At 49.2% G+C, this 24,777-nt stretch overlaps 1 protein-coding gene across 1 annotated transcript in view; it reads left to right on the top strand.

The window, feature by feature from the left end:
- The window catches only part of LHFPL4 (LHFPL tetraspan subfamily member 4), a 33,823-nt gene extending 10,755 nt beyond the window's left edge, over nucleotides 1–23,068 (top strand). The window contains exons 3-4 of the mRNA XM_082750233.1: nucleotides 13,700–13,936; nucleotides 16,467–23,068. Of these exons, the coding sequence (XP_082606359.1) occupies nucleotides 13,700–13,936; nucleotides 16,467–16,567 (338 nt within the window). The 3' untranslated portion in view covers nucleotides 16,568–23,068. The remainder of the gene's footprint in view (nucleotides 1–13,699; nucleotides 13,937–16,466) is intronic.
- The last annotated feature ends 1,709 nt before the right edge of the window (nucleotides 23,069–24,777 follow it).

Raw genomic sequence — 24,777 nt, 5'->3', positions numbered from 1 at the left:
ATAGATTTGTCATCATTTATCTTATCAATACTTAAGTTGTTTACAGGGGCGCCTGGGTGGCTCAGTGGATTAAAGCCTCTGCCTTTGGCTCAGGTCATGATCTCGGGGTCCTGGGATCAAGCCCTGCATTGGGCTCTCTGCTCAGCAGGGAGCCTGCCTCCTCCTCTCTCTCTGCCTGCCTCTCTGCCTACTTGTGATCTCTGTCTGTCAAATAAATAAATAAAATCTTGAAAAAAAAATTAAAAAAAATACTTAAGTTGTTTATAATATTTTGCTATAAAAATATTTCAGTGGATAATGTTGTATATAAATAATTTGACACATATGTGCGTATAAGGACAAAATAAAGACCTAGAGCAGAGTTACTGGATTAAATGGTCTGTATATGTACAATTTTGACAGATCCTGCCCTAGTCCCCTCTGTAGGAACTGTACAGAGTTACCCTCCCAGTAGCAATGTATAGAAGTACCTGTAACCCCACTCCCTTGTCAATGGAGTATGTTACCAGATATTTTATTTTTGCCAACCTGATGTGTAAAAAAATACTCTTAGAGTAGTAATTTGCCCTTCTCTAATTATGAGTGAAGTTGATCACCTTTTATATGTATCCTTTTCTAAAAACATTTTGTTTATTATTTGTCAGAGAGTAGAGAGATAGAGTGAGTGCACAAGCAGGGGAGAAGCAGGATCCCAGCTGAGAAGGGAGCCCGATGTGGAACTTGATCCCAGGACCCTGGGATTATAACCTGAGCCAAAGCCAGCTGCTTAACTGACTAAGCCACCCAGGTGTCCCTACATATATATCATTTATATAAACTGTCAGCCTATATATATATATATATATATATATATATATATATATATTTATATAAACTGTCAGCCTATATATATATATATATTTTAAAAATATATATATTTATATATATATTTATATAACAAGAGGGAGGGGCAAAGGCAGGAGAGAATCTCAAGCAGACTCCACACCTAACACAGAGCCCAATGTATATATATATAAATATATAAATGGCATTTTCCCTCTTGGATATGTGAGAACTTCTTGTGGGGCACCTGGTTGATTCAGTCAGTAGAGTGCGTGACTCTTGACCTTGGGCTTTTAAGTTTGAGCCTCATATTGGGTACTGAGATTCATTAAAAATGAAATCTTTAAAAAAAGGGATCTTTTTGGGATGCCTGGGTGGCTCAGTTGGTTGGACGACTGCCTTCGGCTCAGGTCATGATCCCGGAATCGCAGGATCAAATCCCACATCAGGCTCCCAGCTCCATGGGGAGTCTGCTTCTCCCTCTGACCTTCTCCTCGCTCATGCTCTCTCTCACTGTCTCTCTCTCTCAAATAAATAAATAAAATCTTTAAAAAAAAAAAAAAAAAGGGATCTTTTTGTATATTAAGAAAGTTAACTCCTTGTCTGTGATATGAGTTACAAATATTGTTCCCAGTTGATCTTTTGACTTTGTCTATGGATGTTTTCCCCATGGTGAAGCTTGTTTTTTCTCAACATATTCTCATCAATATCTCAAATTGTCAGTTCTGTCCTGGGTTTAGTGTGGTATCTAGAACAGCCTTGAAGTGTTTTGAGCTGGGTGGGGGGGTATATATCACATCTGGCTATCAGTGGAGAGAGTGATTTGGAGGAGTTGGAGGGATCAAGAGAACAAGGACTAAAGTATTCTCATTCTGAAACGTCTCATTTGTGTCTTTTTCTTCTCATCCCCATATTATGTTATTCATCATTATCAACCTTACTTTAATCCCAGAGAAGTTTAATGGTATAATGAGAGCCCTGGACCAGGAGTCTGTGCCTGGCATATAGTCGGTGCTTAATAAGTGTCTGTTGAATGAGTGAATGATGACATCTAATTTAAGTCCTAGCTCTACCCTCCACTCCTTTGGAGGCAGCATATTCCGTGGTCAGACAACCTGAGTTCGAATGCTAAGTGTGGCATTACCAGCTAAGTGTCTTTAAGAAGGTTACACAATTTCTGAGTCTCAGTTTTCTCATCTGTAAAATAGGGATAATAATAGTAACTACCTCGGGAGCTGTTGAAACATTGATTGTGAATATTGTACAGACTTGGCACAAAGGAGACCCTCAAGAACTGTTAGCACTTATTATTAGCTGGTGTGTGACTTGGATCAAAAAACACTCTGGCTCCCTCATTCCATTGTCTGTGCTACAATAAGGGAGGACAGATGGAAGAGTGGGAAGACTGAGAAGATAAGCCTGAAGAGGCAGGTAGGACTGGCTATGGAGAGCTTTCAAAGTTGCGTCTTGGAGTTTGGGTCTTATCCATATGTGATGGGCATTTGCTTTTATTCTTTTTTAAAAAAGGATTTATTTATTAATTTATTTTGCTAGAGAGAGAGAAAAAACAAGAGGGAGGGGCAAAGGCAGAAGGAGAGAGAATCTCAAGCAGACTCCACACCTAGCACAGAGCCCAATGCTGGGCTCGATCTCATGATCCAAAGATCACAACCTGAGCCAAAAACCAAGAGCCAGATGCTTAACTGACTGAGCCACCAGGTGCTCTGTGGGCATCCGCTTTCAGGCATGGGAGTCACCAGGCCCAGATGTTGGATTGGCCCAGAGTAAGATGACTGAGGTGGCTGCTGCAGGGGTGGACTAGATGGAGGCCTGATGGGAAGCAAGGAGCCTGTGGTCCTTGTGAGAGGTGCCAAGGCAGCAGGGAGAGAGGAGGAGGAGGAAGGCGGGAGACCTGTGCAGGAGACCAGTGGCTGTCCGGCAGGGAGGACAAGGCAGGTGTTACAGATGACTACAGGTTTCCTCCCTGGATGACTGGCTCCCTGGACTGATATTCCCAAACATGCAGGAGGTAGATCGGGTCAGTTTGGGAAATGTCGAGTTGGCAGAACCTCTGGTGTGCAAGAGGAAAGGTCTGACAAGCAACTGGTATTCAGGCTGAGAGCCCAGGGCACCGGTCTCCACTGGAGACAGAGATGTGAGGCACCATGGAATGAGTCTAAGAGTGGGTGAAATTGCCCCGTGGAGAGTATGTGCTGGGAGAAGGGGAGAGTCTAGAAACACCGGCCTTTTCCAGAAAAGAAGCCAGAGCAGCTGGTCAGATTAGCAACTGAGAAACGGAGAAGGATGGCCTTGAGAAGGACACGTGCCTGGAGGAAACAGAGGGGGACCCAGAGGGACACAGCCATCTGGGAGGGCCTGGTCTGAGCCGAGGGGACCAGACAGGCTATGGGGAGAGCAGCAGGAGACTTCTGACCAGACCAGAGAGAAGATGGGGCTGGGGGGAGCCAGGACAATGGGGATGCATGGATGGGGTGATTCAGAGGTTATTAAGAGGCTATGGGCTCTGCCGTAGGCTGGGCCTGGGGCTGGGGAAGTAAATACTGAATACAGTTCCCAAATGATAACCGCACAAAGTGATGGTAATCTGTGACACCAGATATAATTATTTGTCTTCTTTTTTGGGGGTAAATTTTATTTTAATTCCAATATAGTTGATGTACGGCGTTCTACTAGTTTCATGTGTGCAGTATAATGATGTGACAGTTCCATACATGACTCAGTGCTCACTGCGATAAGTGTCCCCTTAATCCCCTTCACGGATTTCACCCATCCCCCCACCCCCAATTATCTGTTTTCTGAATAGTCCCCCTCCTGAACTGTAGTGTCCTCAAGATCAGGAACCAGGAACTGGGGACCGGATTACATTGGAAGAGCTTCCCCGGAGGAGGGAACAGTCCACACAAAGGCCTCCAGGTGGGGCTGAATTTGACAGGTCTTCAGGGACAGACAGGAAGCCAGTGTGGGCCAGAGTGTAGGGAGTGGAGGCCTAGTGGCCGGAGGGAAAGGTAGGCAGCCTGTGGCAGCGCTTTGTTCTGAGTGCCCGAGCTTTTGGAGGGCACTGAGCAGGGGCGTGGCACCATCCATTTCTGAAAGTTCCCTGTGGATGCTGAGCAGAGAATGGCTGATAATGGGGTAATTGTGGGAGCTGAGAAGGAGTTAGGAGGCCACTCTGGTCCTCCAGAAGGGAGATCATGGCAGCTTGGACACATGGGTGCAGTGGAACTGGAGAGGAGAGGTCGGATCCTGGATATTTTTGGAGGTCAAGTTGGTTGACCTTGGGAATGGATTAGATGTGGGGGTGAGGGGAAAGGGGAGTCAGGGTGCCTCCTAGCCTCTGGGTGCTGGATGGGGGATGGTGAGCCCAGGCACAGGCGTTCCGATCCCCAGCATCCCGGGTTGGTACAGGCATTAAGGTTGGGCCTGGACCTTCAGTGAGTTGGAGGTGACTGTTAGGAGAGGCCCGGTCTCCCTTAGAAGAGCAGGGCCTGCCCTGGGGAGGCAGAGCCAGCACTCAGCCTTGGTAGTGAGGGGCCTGTAGACACCCTCCTTCCCTTAGCGGGGCTCAGCCTGTCAGAGGTTTTCCCTACAGCCCCCTAGGGCCAGGGGTGCTGGGGAAGCAGCGCCTTGGAAAGCGGTGGTTCCAGTGTGGACAGATTCTTCACTGGGCTCCCCTCAGCCCCACACGAAGCCTGATCCTTTCCTTAACCCAAGGGAGGGACTCACAGGGGACACAAGCAGCTGGCCATGAGTTCTGTGCTGCGTTACTGCTCTGTGTGCCCCCTCTTTTCTAAGACCTTTACTGCTTTGTAAAGTTATCATTGTTCTTTGTAGAAAAACTGGGGACTATAGATGAGCAAAATTATATCCATAATCTCACACTCCCAGAATCAGTCATTCTTAACTGCCTGGCCCACAGTCCGAACGGTGGAGAGTACTAGTTACCAGCAGATTCTGGAGCCAGGCTCATTGGGTTCAAACTTGCCAGCCGGTTTTGCAGCTTACCAGCTGTGTGACTTTGGATAACTTGGATAACTTCTCTGTGCCTCAGTGTCCTCATCTCTAAAAAGAAAATAATAATGCAGATTATTGTGTGGATGACATAAACTGAAGTACATAAAGTCCTATAGTGCCCAGCATGGTAAATGCTGTTTGACTGTTTGCTCTAACTCTAAGTGTTTTCTCCCTGAAGTGAAATTATATTGCACGTTAATTTTTACAGCCTCTGGAAACCTAACATAGCATAAGTATTTTCTGTATCATTAAAGCTTCCTCAATGGCTACCTGAGGAGATTCATATTCCAAGTTTCATAGCTGAGTGACATTCTGTGACAGGAAAGAACTGTATTCCCATATTGCTGGATATTAAATTGTTTCTTTCTTTCTTTCCATTCTTCCTTTATTATTTTTCCCTCTCCTCCTTTCTCTCTCTCTTTTAAAAATTTTTATTTTTAAGGAATATTTTATTTATTTATTTGAGAGAGTGAGCGAGAAAGCAAGAGCACAAGCAGGGAGCAGTAGAGGCAGAGGGAGAAGCAGACTCCCTGCTGAGCAGGGAGCCTGATGTGGGGCTCATGGGATCATGACCTGAGTGGAAGGCAGACTTTTTTTTTTTTTTTTAAAGATTTTATTTATTTATTTGACAGAGAGAAATCACAAGTAGATGGAGAGGCAGGCAGAGAGAGAGAGAGGAGGAAGCAGGCTCCCTGCTGAGCAGAGAGCCCGATGCGGGACTCGATCCCAGGACCCTGAGATCATGACCTGAGCTGAAGGCAGCGGCTTAACCCACTGAGCCACCCAGGCGCCCCTGGAAGGCAGACTTTTAACTGACTGAGCTACCCAAGTACCCCCCTCTTTTTTTCTTTAAAGATTTTATTTATTTATTTGACGGACAGAGATCACAAGTAGGCAGAGAGGCAGGCAGAGAGAGAAGGGGGAAGCAGGCTCCCCGCCGAGCAGAGAGCCCCATGCGGTGCTTGATCCCAGGACTCTGAGATCGTGACCTGAGCCGAAGGCAGAGGCTTTAACTCACTGAGCCACCCAGGCGTCCCACCCCTCTCTTTTTTAAAGATTTATTTTTATTTATTTTAGAGAGAGAAAGGGCATGCAGTGTGGAGGGACGGAAAGAGAGGGAGAGAGAGAGTCCCAAGCAAACTCCGTGCTGAGCACTGGGCTGGGGGGCAGCTATGGGGTGATCCCCCCTGAGATCTGAGAGTCAGATGCTTAACTGACTGCTCCACCCAGGTGCCCCTCTTCTTTCTCTTATAAGTAATAATGTGACAGACATCCTTGTAGCTTGATCTGAGAGCATATCTGTGAGCATTTTCTTCAGATAAATCCCCGGAAATTGGCAAGGTTAGTCAAAAGGGGTTTTCATTTTTATGTTTTTGTGATTAAGCCATTATTTCCGAGAGTTACATTTGGCCTGTGCATTGCCATTCTTTGTTGCTTTAATTATTTTCATTCCAAGTGAGTGAGAATCTCTAGTAATAGTCACCTGTTAGCAGACAACTCCCACCTACCTCACAGCTTTGATAGGTAACTCTTCACATGGTTCTGAATCCAAAACGTGCAGCAAGTTGTCAGTTCAGTGTCTCCTCCCCTCCTGTCCTCTTGCCACTCTGTCCCCCTCCTGGAAAGTAATCAGGGTTCTCAGGGTCTTATAGGCCCTTCCAGAAATAGTTTGTGTCCATGCAAGAAAACAGTCCCCCTCACCAACCCCCGCACACACTCACATTCCCCCCGCCCCCGCAAATGCTAGCATCATTTTGCATCTGTTGCCCGGGACCTTGCACTTCTCTTAGCACATCCATGCGCCATCCCACAGCAGCACGTAAAAGGGCTTCCTTCCTCCCTTCCATGACTGCTCAGCGTGCTATCCCGTGGCTGTGCTCTAACCAGTGATTTCTTGGTTATTCTGAGGTTTACTTCTTTTTTTTTGTTTTTTTAAGATTTTATTTATTTATTTGACAGAGAGAGATCACAAGCAGGCAGAGAGGCAGGCAGAGAGAGAGGAGGAAGCAGGCTCCCTGCTGAGCAGAGAGCCAGATGCGGGGCTCGATCCCAGGACCCTGAGATCATGACCTGAGCCGAAGGCAGAGGCTTAACCCACTGAGCCACCCAGGTGCCCCTCTGAGGTTTACTTCTTACCCACTGTGGTATACAGCCTTTTATAAAGTCAGGTTTTATTGCAGTATAACACATTTAGAGAAAAGGACAGAAAATGTCCCCTCTGTGGCTCAGAGAATTTCCACAAAGCGAACCTGTCTGTGGAAATATCATCCAGATCAGGAACCTCATGTCCCCTTCCAGTCACTACCCACAAAGGTAATCACCTGTCTGATTTTCCATCCTGTGGGTGAGTTTTGCCTGTCTTTGAACTGTGCATAAGGGGATCACACTTTTTCTCAGCTGTGTGGCTCTAAGATGCAGCAAATTTGTTCCTCCTCAGGCAAGGTTCTGCTCTCTGAGCGTCCTCACCCAGCCTCAAAGAGGTGCCCTCTGGCTGTGTCCTGACCTGGTAGGGGTGCGGGGAGCAGGATTCCTGCTGTCTTCTCTTATAAGGGCACTAATCCCATCGTGAGGCCCTACCCTCAAGACCTCCCCAAACCCTAATTACCTTCCAAAGGGCCCACACCCAAATATAGAGCTTCAACACGTGAATTTCGTGGGGACACAATTCATTCTAGGGCAAACCTCTGTGGAGTCTGCCCAGGGACAGAAAGCCCTGAGGACACGCAGTCTGGCCCCCAGAAAAGGGTAACCACTGTGGTGTATCATGCATAGAGGGGGCAACTGAGCCAAAACAGAGGCCTCCCTCTTGGAGTGCCCAGCTTAGCAGATGTCCCTTGAGGATGGTGTAATAGTGTTACAGTGAAATGCTGTTAAAAGAACTGAGCATAAAATGCATCATTAAAAACCTTTCTATAGGGGCACATAGGGGCACCTGGGTGGCTCAGTGGGTTAATCGTCTAACTCTTGATTTCATTTCAGGTCATGATCTTGGGGTCGCAAGTTCAAGCCCCAAGTTGAGCTTCATGCCCAGCATGGAGCCTATTTAAAACAAAACTAAAAAAGCTTTATACGAGGGTACATTTATAGCACAAGCTTTGAAGAAAATAAACACCTGAGTGTATCATACATATGCTCTTCTTAATGCTTCACTACTTCTGGTCTCACTCAAGTTTCATTCCCAAATTCAAGTATCGCTCTTCCTTTTAGTTTCTTAATTTTTAAGAAAAGCTCAAGAGGATTTCATGGCCTGAGATAGATGAAAAAGGATTGGACATAATAAAGGAGTTTTTGTTACAGAAGTAATATATGCAGATATTAGACACATTCAATAGCACAGGATGGCATCGACTACAAAGTGTCCCCAACCCCCTCCCTTCCTGCCCACCTCCCAGTCCACACCTCAGAGGTATCCATCATTAAACTGCTTCCCTATACTTCTAGAAGTATTTACAGATATGTAAGCTTCTATGTGTGTTATTTTTTTTTTTAAGATTGATTTATTTATTTGACAGAGATCGCAAGTAGGCAGAGAGGAAGGCAGAGAGAGAGGAAGGGAAGCAGGCTCCCTGCTGAGCAGAGGGCCGGATGCTATGCGGGGCTCAATCCCAAGACCCCAGGATCATGAGCTGAGCCGAAGGCAGAGGGGTCAACCCACTGAGCCACCCAGGTGCCCCTATGTGTATTCTTTGAAAAATGTTTTTAAATTTCATGAGTAGTATATGAAGACGTTCACTCTGAAAAGCTGAAACATTTAAAGGCTAAAGTCCTATCCCATCCCTGCCCAGAAGCCACCACTCTTATAAATTTAATTTCCATTTCCCCCCAATCTTTTACATACATGTCCACAAGGCAGATATATCATGTCATTTTCTGTATTCCCCTTGCTGATTTTCTTTTTCCCTCTCCTTCTCTCATGGCAAAGTCCACATAACATAAAATGTGTCATTTTAGCCATTTCTCAAGTGCACGATGTTGTGTAGCACATCTATCTCCTCATCTTCCAGAACTCTTTTCATCTTTCAATACTGAATTCCTGTCCCCTTTAAACGTGACCCCCCCATACTCCTTCCCCAGGCCCTGGCAGCCACCATCCTACTTTCTGGCTCCGTGAATTTGACTGCTCTAGGGACCTCATGTAAGTGGGATCCTACAGCCTTTGTCTTTCTGTGACTGGCACATTTCATTGAACATAGTGTGTCAGGTTTCCTCCATGTTGTAGCATGTGTCAGAATTCCTTTCCTTTTTAAGGCTGGATAAATAACATCCCACTGTATGTAGAGATCACCCCCCCTGGAAAAAGGCTCATCTCTTTTGTCTAAGAATTCTTTTTCTCAAGAGCTGCCATAACCCATCCCCACTTCACCAGTTATAATTTAGGTTCCTCTTCTCACCTGCTAATTGATTCTCATGAAAGCACTATGAAATGAGTAGGATATCATGACCCCCATCTTACAGATGAAGAAACTGAGGCCCAGAAAGGTAAGCTGACTTGGCCTAAAGCTGCACGGGGAAGAACGGGGGTTCCGCTTCCCATCGAGGCCGTGCATGGTGGCCAGTGTCTCATGGCTCCAGGGAGAAAGGCTCAGTTTGGTGCTAGTATATCTTGAACTCCTCTCACACTATTAAGTCTCTTAAACAGAGAGAGAGAGAGCTCAGAGCATTTGGCAGGCAAAAGTATCCAGCTAGAATCTAAGAACATTGTTTTGGTTTCATTATATTTATAGTTTCCTTCTATTTGTGGCAAATGATCCTGGTTTCCTTTTCTATGATAGTGATATAAAGCTTACTTTTTAAGTAAATGCCTCTAAGTTAAAAAGTGAGTCTATTAAAAGAAAAATGTTAAGTAAAGACCTGTCTGGGTTTAAATACAGATCCCACCACTGACTAGCTCTGTGACATGGGATATGAAAGCTGGTTCTTTGGAGCCCGTTTTCTCATCTGTAAAATGAGGATGATGACTTTTTTTGCGGTACAGATTCGTTAGAGCATTAAACCAGATCATGATGTCAGGAGCTCTGTACCCTGGCATGTACTTAAGCATGTCATGCTGTTTGTGAATGTTATTACCACAGCATGAATATTCATATTATTAATTTTGTCACAACCCTTTCAGTCAGTGGACTGTAGGGTGATGGATAGAGATGCCCCACCCAAGGGCCCCTTCCCCTAAACCAGTGGTTTTCAACCAGAGACACTTACGCCCCTCAGAGAACGTTTGGCAATGTCTGGAGACGTTCTTCATGATGACTGAGGGTGGTGGTGCCATGGGCATCTGGCAGGAAGAGGCGAGGCACGATACTGAACCTCCCGCCAGGCATAGGATAGTCCTCATTGTGAAGAATTCTAAGACCAAGTGTCAAAATTGCTTCCATTGAGGAGCCCTCCTCCACATGGCACCCTGCGCCTGGGTCTCTGTCTTCCAAGAGAGACTTGAACTCAGACTCCAAAGATCTAAGCCTCAGGTTCCTCATGCAGGGCCTGGGGTTGCTGAAACCCACCTTGCCTGCAGTCAAGCATCTTCTGATGCTTGAACCTCAGCAAGGTCACTTCCTTGTCCTCTGCTGTCTCTGTAGTAATTGCTTTCTCTCTTCCTCCAGGTCCAGGGAAACCATCTGATAGGCTTTTTTTTTTTTTTTTTTTTTTTTTTTTTTCCCATTTGCTTGACTCCTGGGTGTTTCCCATTCCCCCAGTGGCCTCTGGAGCCCCATAGCCACCCAGTACTGGGCTGCAGAGCAGAGGAGGCAGAGTGAGTTAGAGATGGAGAGGCCCCACCCCCACCCTCTCCCTGCACGCGCTGCTTCTGGGTCTCAACCCCTAGTCTGCCTCCTGGCAAACACTCCTTGACATGCATAACTATTCTGTTTGTGTGTCGACTTGATTTTATTCCTCCCCACACGTCTCTTCTCCTGGGGACCACGCCTCCAGTTTCCCCAGCACCTGCACGGCGCGCGCACATAACGCACTCAGGATTTACACGTGCAGTGTAGGAAGGGAGAGCCGGGGAGAGGAGAGGGCGAAGGGGCTAGATCCAGAGAAGGAAGAGAAGCGAGAGAAGGAAGAGAGAAGAGAAGGGATGTTGAACGAATGTTAAATGCGGAGAGATCTAACTAGACCAGGGGAGGAGGCTCGAGGGCGACCCCCAAGCGCAATCGAGACAAGCCCGCGAGAGAGTAGGGCCGTAAAGAGACAGATGAAGAACGGGAAAGATAAAAAGGGTGGACCGGAGGAAGGCGCGGGGAGGCACGCGACGGGGGAGAGGCACGTGAGCGGTGAGCGCGAGAGCGCCAGCGAGAACGCGCGGGCGCAGGGCCACGGGAAGGAAACTCCGTGAGCGCTGAGCGGGGGCTGCGGAGCGGAGAGGCCCGCCCTCGGGAGCCTGGCCGCGCTGCTGCGAGCTGGGGATGCGGGCGCAGTCTCCATGGAAACGGGGATGCTCCGGGAACGAGAGGAAACGCGCCACGCAGGGAGGGGAGGGGAGGCGGAGAGTCTGGCTGGGTTTGGCCCTTTCTCAGGCTCTTTTCCTCCCCCCAGACTCTCGCTGGGGAGGCGGGAGCGCGCGACCTGGGCAAGAGCCCTCGGACACCCAGGCGCTCCTTCTCTCTCCTTCCCCTCTCCCCGGGCGTTTGACCCTCCTCCCGTCTCCGACTGGGGCCTGGAGGGTCCTGCATTAAAAAAAAAAAAAAAAAAAAAATCACACACACACACACACACACACACACACCCAAAAAACAAAAACGGGGAGATGCGCGGGTTGACCCTCTCCAGAGGCTCCTCCTACGGAGCGCGACAGGGCTCAGTCCGTTCTCGTCAGTTTCCCTAACGCCAGCCCCAGGGAGTTTACCTGCCCACAGCTCCCAAATTTATGTCTCCGGCACTGATTCCCCCGCACCCCCACCCCGAGCTTCCCTCTCCATTTGGGTGTCTGAAAGTGCATCTTCAGACTTGTCGGATTCTTGAGCTCCCCAAGCTCATTCCCAACCCTAGGGCTTACTGAATTGGCCGTCCCCTTTGTCAGGAGCTCTCCCCAGCGCATAAGCGACTCACTGTGCTCTAGCGGGGAATCATCTTGGCAGAGGCAAGCACTGGGGAAGCGAGGAAGCCCTAAGTGTGTGTGTGTGTGTGTGTGTGTGTGTGAGAGAGAGAGAGAGAGAGAGAAAGAGAGAGAGAGAGAGAGATCACAGTGTCGTGGGAGAGCCCTGCATCAGGATGAGGTGTACAACCTAGGCGTGTGGGGGACACTGTCCTGTCACAAGAGGGCAAATCTTGCGCACTGTCAGATGGGAGTCTGAGGCCTAGGGAGCACTTCCTTGAATGGTAGGTGAGGGAGAGACTGACAAAGCCAAGGGCCGCCTCCCCACCCTGGGAACTAGGTGGGCCTTACAGACAGTGGGCAGAACTGGCCAACACCCCCTTTGTCATCACTGTCATCTGAAACTCAGGTTAAGCACCCCACGGGCCTGGTGTGGAACCTTCCGGTCTCAGACACAGTAACCTCCTTGCTGGTGGGACTGGCAGGCACCAAGAGGGCAGCATCGAGGGTAATTCCCAAGTCAAGGGGCTGGCTGCTCATTGCAAGGCAGAAGTGAAGGTCACTGTCCTTGCTGCTCACTGAACTCCGACGGTCCTGATTTGCTGGGTGGGCTGTGTGCTGATTGGCTCAGGCTTGGGTCCCACCTATGAGGTTGGGCATTGGGAAGAGCCTACCCATACCACGTGGGTCAGGGTTGGCTGAGGTGGGTCACTCAAGATAGAGGAAGTGAATATCCAGGAGGGAACAAGGTGGGGGGCTATTTCAATAGAAGGCTGCTCTTGGCCTCACCCCTTCTCCTCGCCCTCACCATCTGAAACTAAGCTCCGCCCTCCCGAATTATTTCCTTATTTGTGTGACTATTAAAGGTATCATTATGACTAGTTATGATGATAATAACATTTAACTTTTACCTGGAATTTATTATGTCAAGTGTTTACATTTGTTGCCTCCTGTAACCTTTACACTTGAATACCATCATTATCCCCATTTTACAGATGAGAAGACTGAGTGTCAAAGGGCAACGAACTGGCTGGAGGTCACACATCTAGAAAAGAGCCGGGTCAGGATTTGAGCCTCTTTGCTCTAATGGACCTTTCCCCCACTAACTACAAGCTCTGTGAAGCTGAAGTCCAAGTAATGCGCCTGGTCTCTCCCTAGTCTAGTGCCTGGCATCCAGGGGGGCCTCAGTGAGGAGATGCCAGGCACTGGGCTGAATGTCTTACACGCCTTACTTCCCTCAGTCTTCAGCACTACCCCGTGAGGCAGTATTGGGATTTCCAACATAAATAGGGGCATTCCCATGGTGTACATCGAGTAAGGGAAAGAACTTCCCTTAGTCTGTTCTTTGAGCCAGTCCTCGACTGTGTGAATAAGAACGTGTGTCCAGCGTCCTGAAGAAAAGGAAATGGAGCTCAATAAATATTTGTTAAAAGAATGACAAAAAGAAATAAAGAGCCATGAGGATGGGAGGGAGTAAGCATGGTTGGGAGGCTAAAGGGAGCAGAGGAAGGTAACCGTGGTTGCTATTTCCTTGTATTTCCTTGAAGGCTTCCTGGAGGTGTCGATTTGATGGGGGTCATTATGGGGTCCTGGAAAGTTTCTGCTCCCCGAGGCAGGAGGCCTTCCCAGACCCTATAGTTTCTGGAACCCACGGAAGGCTTAACAGGCTCTTGGGTTGAGTGACTGAATGGGAAGGCGCGGCCTGCGGGGGGTCAGTCGCCGGGGGCTGAGGTGGTCCTCTGGCTCTGGGAGTACTCAACCCCTTCTCTCTTTTTCCCTGACCATGGCGGTGCGCCCGGCCTCGCACCCACTCAGCTCTGTGCCTCGTGCTGGGCTGCATGATCTTCCCCGACGGCTGGGACGCCGAGACGATCCGGGACATGTGCGGGGCCAAGACCGGGAAGTACTCCCTGGGGGACTGTTCGGTGCGCTGGGCGTACATCCTGGCCATCATCGGCATCCTCAACGCCCTCATCCTCTCCTTCCTCGCCTTCGTGCTGGGCAACCGGCAAACAGATCTGCTGCAGGAGGAGCTTAAGCAGGAGAACAAAGGCAAGTGCGCGGGCTGGGTCGGGAGTGGGGCCTCCAGGGGTCACCCAGTCCTACAGATGAAGCAAAAACTGGAACAGGTGCAGACAGGCCGACCCCCCTGAAAGCAATTTGACGTTATTCCTCAGATCCGAACACTTGCATGCTTGGGCCCCAGCAAACCCAGCTCTGAGTAGAAACCCATGAGAAATGTGGCAGCAGCTTCAAATAGCAGACCACTAAAAACAACCTAAGTGGCCATTGACAGGACGATGGATAGTAAGTGGTGTTATACTCACATCCTGGAATGGGGCATAACTGAAAATGCATGCACTGTAGTTATAGGTAACAGGATGGATACATCCTGGAAACATAGTATTGAGACAGAGGAGAGGAGGAAATCAATTTCCAGAAGATAATAGAGTGATATTTTCATGGAGTTCAGTCAAAAACCAAGAGACACTAATGTATGGTTTGATCATAAGTATATTTATGGTGGTACTGCATTTTTTTTTTAAGTAAAGAAACAATAAATACAGAAGATAGGATGATGCTTACTTGTGGTTGGGGTAGAAGAGGGGAGGCCAGGAGCTTGAGATGGGGGTGGGTGTAGGTATGTACAAAATATGGTGGTGGTCTTGCACGGTGAGCCCACACAGGTGCTCCCTACAGTATGCCTTACACCTAGTGTACTGCATATCAACCTTTGTCTATATCAAGTAACGTTGAAATCTGATGAAGAAAAAATTTACACATGAGGCCGGAGACTCCAGGCTAACCAGTCATCAGATGTTTATCTATGCATCTTTGTACATTATATGTCCTTTTATAAAAATACAGTAGTGTTATATGCTCATATAACACAGGGTAGGTGTCATCCCAAATGAATTCCTCGCAAGACTGCAAGACCCTAGAGCATGTCTTCAAGATCTTTCTTTATCCTTTTATGGAGAACCCTTTTTATCCAGTGCCTAGCATTACGTCAGATGGAGGAACTGTAACTATTTAACTATTTTCCTTTTAGGGACTTTTAGGGGAGGTTTCCAGGATTTTACTATCACTGACAATGCTACGCTGGACATCTTTGTCTGTGCCTTCTTATACACAGTGTTTTCTTGGTGTTTTTCCAGTAGTGGAATTGCGTACTTAAAATTGTAATGATGGTGCCAGATCGCTCTCCAAAGGGGGGCTGGTCTTCTGAGCCAGGGACCCACCCTGTCCCTGGAGCACCAGGAGGCACGGCATGGCATCCATGGACAGACACCCGTCTCTCTGGGTGTGTGTGCCCTGCCATGAGAAACAGGAGTAGTGGTTTTCACAGTCACACACTGCCTTAAGCTATTAGAATGTGCTGGGTCTGTATTTAGCACTTTCCATTAATTATATTCCTCTCTTGGAGTCTCATCTATAAAATGGGAATAATGGCAGTGAGGGTTATAATCTCATCTGGCAGGAGGTGGTTTAGTATTGTGGTGGAACCCTTGGACTGAAGAAGGCCTCTGAGTTGAAAGCAGGCTGGGGACTGCACCTCCTTGAGCCTTAGTTTCCCGGCTTCCTCAAATAAGGGTGGTGGAAATAGTACCAGTTCACAGGGCTGTCCGATGAGGAAGAAAGATTATGTCTATTAGGGGGCACTTGGTGAATACTCAGTAGAAGCTGTCACTCTTCAAGACCCCACCAGGCAAGCATCATGACCACCATTTTACAAATGAGAAAGGTGAGGTCTTCAGAGGTTCAGTAACTTGTCCAAGGTCATGAAGAAGCGGTCAGGATTTGAACCCAGGTCCAGAGTTGAAAGGCCAGGCTCTTCCTGGCTGCCTCTTTCCTTTCTCAGGGCCCTCCTGGGCTGTTGTGCTACTAACTAACCTGTCTTTCTCTGAGGCTCCTATCCTTGGAGACCCTGACGCCTTGTGGTTTCCCATAGTCTTGGTGTGAGGTCAGGGCCTGCCCTCTGGTGGCCGCTTCCAGAAGTGCATGACTAAGAACCACGTGGTCTTTCTGAAGAAAAGGTGTGGGGAGGTGACTGGTGTGAGGTGGGCCCACCCAGCGTCCTCTCCTTCCTCCCCAAAGTGCCCTCAGCTCGGTGTTTAAAGTGATGTGAAGGAGCTCCAGTTTGTCATACCTCAGCGTCGGGGTGTGTGTGTGTGTGTGTGTGTGTGTGTGTCCCTCATTGGGAGCTCAAGATGAGTGAGCCTCACACTTCAGTTCTGAGCCAGACCTCTGGGACAAAAGTAAAAACACAAATAAATTGCTCTCATTTCCAGAATTTACTATGTACTAAACATTGTGAAAAGTCCTTAGCTGGAATTCTTTATGTTTTTTTCACTCTTGGGAATCACCCTGTGAAGTAGGCTGTTACGGCCGCTGTACAGATGAGGAAATAAAGTCTCAGAAGAGTTGAATGGCCGCTCAGGACCATCCAGCTAACCAGAGGCCTGGCTGGTTTTCCGACTGTGCAGCTCACTCCCCTGTCCAGCTCTGCCCTGAGGAGTGGCTGAGGGGAGCCCCAATGCTGGGTGGTCTCTGACTTTCTCCAATTCTTTCTCTCTCATAGATTTTGTAGGCTCTACAGTAAGCTCCGTGTTGCGGCCAGGGGGTGATGTCTCCGGATGGGGAGTCCTCCCCTGTCCCGTCGCTCACTCACAGGGACCCTGAGGGCCAGGATCACAGCCCAGGAATTGACCTGTCCTCAGCTTGTCCCGTTGCCTGCCCTCTCATCCCTTCATTCAAGCTCCGAGGGAAGACCCCATCCAGGACTGACTGCTCACCTGCTACCTGCCTGTAGCTCCGGGCTTTGAAGAGGTTGGGGCTGGGATGCAGCGTGCGGGAGGGCCCGATTCTGCTCCTCCCTCAACTGACCTAAGGGAGCCAGAGCCCTGGGCTCTTGGGCTTCTCCCTTTCTCTCTAGGCCGGCCCGGGGCCCCCACAGAGTCTCCAGGGGAAGTGGCGCTGCGGTTCCGGTTCCCCAGGCCCCGTCAGTCTGGAGGGCTCCCACCTGGCTGCATCCTTGCCTCCTCTGGTCCCTGTCTCCTACAGAAACTTACCCAGGACACTGGCCCAGGGTGGACCGGACTCTCTCCTGTTTTCTCCCCCCTGATGATGGTTCCATCACATCATCACAGAGTTCCAGGCACCACCTGCCTCCTCGGGGCCTCTCTGCTGCCCGAGCCAGCCTGTTTTCACCTCTCCCAAAGGAGTCTGAGCTGCACCAAGAGAGAAAACACAGGGCCTCCCTGTCAGTTGCTGATGGGGGTCCTGAACAGCCCAGAGTCTGAGGACAGACAGGCTTTGGAAGCAGTAGGAGGCGGCGCTTTGAGTCCTGTCTTGGTGACATCTGACCATGGCAGCTGGGGCTGGAGGGGGCTCAGCCTCGGGCTGGCCTGGCCTTCTCCCTGCTGGGATGTCTCACCAGTTACTGGACCCTTGACCCTGGCCTGTTTTGTACAGCACAGACTTCTTGGCCCTGTTGTCAGGGCTGTGGTTTTGGGAGGGGGGCCCAAGAATGGGGAATTAGGGGATGCATCACCCCTCTACCCCTTCTCATGCCCCAAACCTGGGCATCTGCCAAGGGCAGAGACTGTCTTGCCTCTTTGATACTTTTTCTGCATAACTTGAACTTGCAGGTCACCTCTGAACAGGGTACCCCCTGTCCCCATCCCCAGGCCTTGTAATCCTATCCCCCACCTCCACTTCTTCCTCCTTGCCCACCTCTCGCCTTGCGATATGCCCAGGGTCTACAGCCCAATGGGCAGTGCTTGGAGCTGAGGCATGAGTGTGTGTGTGAGCGTGTGTGTGTGTGTGTGTGTGAGTGTGTGTGTGTGTGTGTGTGTGTGTTTGTGTGTGTGTGTGTCGGGGAGCAGAAGAGGAGTCTTTCTCTCCCCCCCCCCCACCGTGGGGGCATCTCCTTCCCCCTTGGCCAGGAGCAAATGAGGGAGATTCCAGGTGTTTCCAAACTTCCCTCATTGCCTGGTAGACCTGGTGGTTGAGTTATGTGGCCGGGGTGTGGAGAGCCCCTTTCAGCCCCCAGTGCAGGTGGCAGGTTGGCTTCATCTAGTGTGCCTACTTCTGTCTTCCAGTACTGGGGGGAGTACTGGTCCACTGTGTCGCCAGAGCGGGAGGCCTCTGCGGGTTCACTGGGGAAGGTTGTTGTCATCATTTCCTTTGTGGGCCTCAGCCAAAGGAGGGGAGGAAAGCAGCGAGTGCCATGTATTTGCCAATCTTGTGTTCATTTCCATAGGACTTGGACCTGAGAGGGTTTCCAAGACAGACCCTAGAAATCCTCTGCATGAGACCCCCATCTGGACCCTAACTGGAATCAGATGCTGGGTCCTGGTAGGATTCCCGAAACCCGGAACTCACCAAGTCCTGATGCTCCACCTTCCTGACTCAGTCCTCTTGAGCAAACACCTTTCCCCTGGTGCTCTGGCCTTGGCCCAGTGCTCCCCTCTCTTCCCCCAGGGCTCTACCTGCAGGAAGGGGCTGTACACCAGGGGCCTATGCTGAGTGGGAGGGTCAGGGGAGCCTCCTGAGAGGCAGTGGGGGGCAGAAGTGAGTTCCTCAAAGATCCAAACCAAAGCCCAGTGTTGGGAGGCTATGGTGGGGGGGGCTTGGGGGGTGGGAGGGAGGCAGTGGTTGGGAAGGGGGAGAAGACTGAGGTGGGAGAGAATGAGAGAGGGGAGGGAAGGGGTGGAGAGATGCAGAGAAACGGAGAAAGGAGAGATGTGCAGGGAGCCTGGGGTGGAGGGGGAAGGTGGCTGGGAAAAAGAAGAAGGAATAGGGACAGGGAAGGAGGCAAGTGGAGGGGTGAGCTGTGGACAGCTGACTGGGGTGCAGGGGCACAGCATGGGGCAGAGGAGGATAAAGGAGGCAGGATGCCAAGGGATTGGAGCAGCTGCTGTATGTGCCCTGCTGCGGGGGGTGGGGGCGCCAGAGTCCTGGGCGCTGGGGGAACGGGAGAACCTCCCCTCAGACACCCATGCCGCTGCCCACCCCTTTTGGGCCAGGGCGCCACTCGAGTGGAGGTTAGTGGGAGGGGAGTGTGAAGTTAATCCCCTTAAGGGGGGGTCCCGAGTGCCTCCCTGTCCCCATGCACTCCGCCAGTTGCTGCCTTTGCCAAGGAAGGGGCAGCCCACGTAAGCACCCAGGAGTGTGGGGTTCGAAAAGCAGGGCTGGGCAGGCTTGGAGGAGTGCAAGGGGAACACAGGGAAGGAAAAGAGGCGGGGTGCGCACCAGAGCCCTGTCCCTGAGGGTTTGGCGGAGGCTGGAGCAGAGCGGGGAAACAGATGCTTGTTCAGGTAGGGGCTTCACATGACGCTGGAATGCCACCACCCTGTGGCTCACATGGCTCTCTGGGGGCAAGGAGGCCATTGTGGACTAGGGGAGGTTTGTGGTGTGCCCTAGCCAAAGCAGGCAATTTGGCTTTTGCCCTGGGGAGGAGACGGATGCGGTGATCACTTGCTCCCACCTCAGCATGGCCTCTGGGACTCTTGCTTCTGGAAAGGAAAGAAGCTGACCTTTGAGTGGCCCGTGGAGGCACTCGTCCTTCCGAGTTGTGACTGGATCAGAGGCGTCTGGCACGAGCAGGTTGTTTCTGCTCTGGTCTGGGGACTTTTAGGAGAGGCCAAAGCAGCTACAGCCTAGAGGTGGTTGAGAGCGCTGGTTGGTCACGTTCTTCTGGGTCTCTAGGATGTGAAAACTTTACTGTTTGGGAACCAGTACCCGGTAAGGAAAACATTGTTTTCCTGAGGGGGTGAGGACCATGGTTAGGATTCATCCTGTCCAGGCCTGGACTGGTTAAGCCAAGAGCTTTTAGATGAGGCTGTAAGGAAGGAAATTCCTTGGCCTCCTTGAGAGTCTTGCTTGGGCACAGGGGAATCAGGCTTCGCCAACGTCCAGTGTGATTGAGACAGGGGAACCTCTCTTTGGAGAAGCTGGGACTTTCCCAGCACGAGAAACTTCTGCAGGTCCCTGCCTGGCTCAGGGCTAGCCTTCGGGTGGGCCTGGAGTTTCCTGAGAAGGGAACAAGGGGGACAGTCCTTCCCAGAGCTCTGACCAGCAGACCTCAGGGGCCTGTGCTGTGTGTCATTAGGATAGCTTGGTGTTGTCTACACCCCATTAGTAAGTTCCGTCTGAATGTGTCCTTGCTGTTCATCGTCCAGTTTGGTAACATTTACTTTGGTCCTGACCCCTTCTGCTGCTGCTGGATTTGAGCTTCAGTGCAGGTGGAATGACGTTCAAATAAAGAAACACTTTATATCACCCATGCTGGCTCCTTCTCTGAGTTGGCCCCTGGGGATGGAGAGGGTCGAGATTCTACCGCAAGCCCAGGTTTGGCAGCATATTAACAGAGTGACCACTGTGGCTTAACAAGAGTTTATCTTCCTTTTATAGTAAGTCTGGAGGTAGCCAGACAATGACTGATATGGCCCACACCATTACGAGGAACCCAGGCTCCTCTTTCTGGGCTGTCATTTTCAACCCTGGCTTCCAGTCTCAAGGACACCACCTGGCCCAGCATGGCTGCTGGAGCTCTAGTCACTTGGTCCACATTTCATTTGATGGAGACTAATGGAAATCCCATAGGACTGAGTCACATTGCACACCTAGCTAAAATGTGATCTTTTAATGGGGCAGACTGTCATCCCAGAAAAAACTGCGGTTCAAGGGAGAGAATAAATGGAGCGGGCAGTTGGCAGTCTCTGTTGACTGATTAAACAGGCTTGACTGTGCACTTAGGACTCTGACTAGAACAAACAAGGCTCCACCCTTTTCTGCCTGTGTGGCCTGGACAAGTCCCTTCACCTCTCTCTAAATCCCCATTTAGTAAATGGAATTGACGATAGTGATCTCAGGAAATTGTAAGAAAGGAGGGAATGTGGTTTGCTTGACAGCATCTGGCACACGTTGTAGTTGTCCCATATGACAGATTGATTATAATGTCTGCACTTAGGAACTGAGTCTTCACTCAACACTTTTGAGCACTTGGTATAGGCGAAGCACTTAAGAGAACAAAAACAGAGACTCTGCACTTGCTAAGGGTCAGTCTGGCTGGGGAGATAATGATGTAAAAATAATGTAAAATGTGCCAGGCGCAGGGTAACGTGGGTGCCCTGTGTAGGGACAACTCAACATCGCTTTTGGTGGGGGTAGGTAGAGCAGGAGACCGTTCTACTCGGTCTCCATTGTGGGTGAGTAGGAGTTAGGCAGGCAAAGGTCAGGAAAGCCATTTATGAGTGAGAAGGCAGCTTGGGGAAAGAGCAGGGTAAGAAACAACAGAGAGTGCAGAGAACTAAGAGAACTAAAAGCCTTTTAGCAATGCTGAACTGTAAGGTGCGAGGCAGGGAGGGTCAGAGATTTGTCTGGAGACAGGCAAATCCAGAGGATTAAAAAGCTCAGAGGCTGTGGACAGAAATTTGGATGTTCAGAACAATGGAGGACTGACTGGGGGGGTGATTTTAGCAGAAGAGCAGCATGATTAGATCTGCATTTCAGGAAGATCACTCTGGTTGCCCTGTTAGGGAGTGGAGTTAGAGGAAGATAATTTTATTTATTTATTTTCTTTTTTCCTTTTTTTGTTTTAAATTAAAAAAAATTTTTTAAATTAACATATAATGTATTATTAGCCCCAGGGGTACAGGTCTGTGAGTCGCCAGGTTTATACACTTCACAGCACTAACGATAGCACATGCCTTCCCCAATATCCATAAACCCACCACCCTCTCCCCCCCCTCCCCCCAGCAACCCTCAGTTTACTTTGTGAGATTAAGAGTCTCTTAAGGTTTGTCTCCCTCCCAATCCCATCTTGTTTCATTTACTCTTTTTATACCCTCCAAGCTCCCCAGAGGAAGACGATTTTAATGAAAGAGAAATCATTAGTCTGGCATGAAACAAAGTGGTGGCAGTAGGTCTGAGAGAGGTGAGAAATTTGCTATTTAGGAAGCAGAACTGACACTTGGTAGCTGATTGGCTGTGGGGTAAAAGAGTGGCACCAAGAAGGAGGGATACATTTTGCTTGGGGGACAAAAACGATTTGTCAGGATAGCAGGGAAACAAGATCAGTTCAGTTGAAACTTGCTAAGTTTAAGAAGCATATGGGGGGCGCCTGGCTGGCTGTTGGTTCAGTGTGGGACTTTTGATCTTGGGGTTGTGAGTTTGAGCTCATATTGGGTTTAGTAGAGATTACTTAAAAAAAAATAATAATAAATAGAAAAGAAAAAAAGAATAGCATGTGGGACGCCATGGTGAAGTCGTCCAGTAGTCAGTTGACTTAGATGGATCTGGGAGCTTAAGAGAAAGATCTGGGCCAGAAACATAATGATGCAGGTACTGGATGAAAGGTGACGCACAGAGGAGTTTGCTCAGGGCAACTGTATTGTGTGAAGAACAGAGAACAATGGAGTAAATGTTGGAAAACACCAACATAGAAAGGTCAGGGGAATGGATGTCCGAAAGGAGAGGACACTGGAAGAGTCAGAGCTGTGAGAAAAACCATGAAAATGTGTTAGGAAAACCAAGGATCTAGAGGTCAAGGGAAAAGTCAGCTAGAGGAAATTAGTTCAGAATTAGGGACTGAAAAATGTGCCTACTGGATTTAGAAGGAAGGGGGCCATTGTTGAATTTGAAGCTGTGGAATCTCTTTATACGGAAGAGTTCTAAATGTGTATAGATCATGGCCAGTAAGAGTTTAAAGGTAAGAGAGAGAATGGTGTGTCTTGGTAGCTCAGTCAGGTGCCTGACTCTGGATTTTGGCTCAAGTCATGATCTCAGGGTTGTGGGATCAACTGTACTCAGTGTGGGTCAGATCGGGATTCCCCTCCTACCTTCGCTTCTCCCTCCCCACCCTCCTACTCCCTCTAAATAAAGTCTTTTTAAAAATAGAAATAAAGAAAATTACTAAGAAGAGGTGAGAAGGCCTTTTTGGGGGTAGAGGGAAGTGCACGGTTTAGGGACATCATACCTGAGAATATTCATTTCCTCAGTGTAGCAGGAGGCAAGACTGAAAGGAATGAGCAGGGGGTTTGAGACGTGGCAAAAGGAGAGCCTGGGTGGCTCAGGTCATGATCCTGGAGACTCTGAATGGAGCCTGCATCAGCCTCCCTGCTCAGCAGGGAGTCTGCTTCTGCTGTCGCCCCTCACTCCACTTGTGCTCTCTCTCTCTCTCTCTCTCTCAAAAAAAAATTAAATCTTGGGGTGCCTGGCTGGTTCAGTGGGTTAAGCCGCTGCCTTCGGCTCAGGTCATGATCTCAGGGTCCTGGGATCGAGTTCCGCATCAGGCTCCCTGCTCGGCAGGGAGCCTGCTTCCCCCACCCCTCTCTGCCTGCCTCTCCATCTACTTGTGATTTCTCTTTGTCAAATAAATAAATAAAATCTTTTAAAAAAAATTAAATCTTAAAAAGAGAGAGAGGGAGAAGCGGCAAAATTTTAGCACTTGCTACAGGAGCTGTCAAAGCCTCAAAAGACTGGGGCGCCTGGGTGGCTCAGTGGGTTGAGCCTCTCTGCCTTTGGCTCAGGTCGTGATCTCAGAGTCCTGGGATCAAGTCCCGCATCGGGCTCTCTGCTCAGCGGGGAGCCTGCTTCCCCTTCTCTCTCTGCCTGCCTCTCTGCCTACTTGTGATCTCTCTCTGTCAAATAAATAAATAAAATCTTTTAAAAAACTTTAAAAAAAGGGGCGCCTGGGTGGCTCCGTGGGCTAAAGCCTCTGCCTTCGGCTCGGGTCATGGTCCCGGAGTCCTGGGATCGAGCCCCGCATCGGGCTCTCTGCTCAGCAGGGAGTCTGCTTCCTCCTCTCCCTTTGCCTGCTTCTCTGCCTACTTGTGATCTCTGCCTGTCAAATAAATAAATAAATAAATCTTTAAAAAAAAAAAAACTTTAAAAAAAGCATCAAAAGACTGACGCACGAACATGAAATTGTGGAAGCACCAACAGACAGCAGGGCAAGCACAGAGGAGGCAGACTGTAGACTGACCGGTAAGTGCCAGGTAAGCAGAGTGTCTTGCAGGAGTTTCACTCCTGCCTTGATAGCCAGGTTGCTTACAGAAAAAAAAAGCCATCAATGGGACAAAGGACTGAGGTTTTTGTGAAAGAGTTGAAGGAGAGAAGATTATGGTTGGGAAGCTGGGTGTTTGACCTGAATACTATCACTCATTCTTAGAGATGGCTTTGAGATGTGAGGCACTGAGTAGAATGTCTATCCAAATGGTGAGAATAATGGCAGAAATTGGGGTGCAGAGGAGCCAAAGTCATCCAAGAACCAAAGAGAGTGGTGGGAAGAAGCTACAAACACATTAACCAGACATTGTGTGCATCAATGGAGCAGGAATTTTTTTATCTGAGGGGCAAGATGTAGTTGTCTGGGAGCATTTGGGGGAGAACCTTTAGACAAAATGATGTGAGAAAGAGCAGTCTCCACTTAAAAGGGCTGCAAAGGAGGTGGTGTCCTAAGGAAAGAACCGTATCTCCATATTTCAGTAAGGGCTTGTCTCTTAAAGGAAAAGGGTATCCAGAGGGCACAGCAGAAAGGTTAGGAGAAAAGGACAGAACAGAGAAAGAACGACCTTGTAAGGCTCGAGAGCACCAAGAGTCAGATTACACAGAAAACTCTCATTCTGGGAAATGACTAAGGGTAGGAAGAGTATGAAGTTGGTAGAATTCATGACTCAAAGCTTCAAATGGAGCTCTCGTTTGAAATCCCTTTCAAGTCCACTTAGGCACAGAGAAAGGACCAGTGATACCAGCACTGAAACAGATCTGGAGATGTTGGAAGGCTCATTTAGGTGTCAAAGCAGGTACAGGAATGCAACCGGAGTGGACTGGAGGCTTCTTCAAATTCACTTATTCATTCAACAAAACATTTTATTGAATGCCTG

This window comes from Mustela nivalis (genome assembly GCF_964662115.1).
Source record: "Mustela nivalis genome assembly, contig: HAP1_SCAFFOLD_819, whole genome shotgun sequence".
Classification (NCBI taxonomy): domain Eukaryota; kingdom Metazoa; phylum Chordata; class Mammalia; order Carnivora; family Mustelidae; genus Mustela; species Mustela nivalis.
This window is presented reverse-complemented; position numbering and strand designations above follow the sequence as displayed.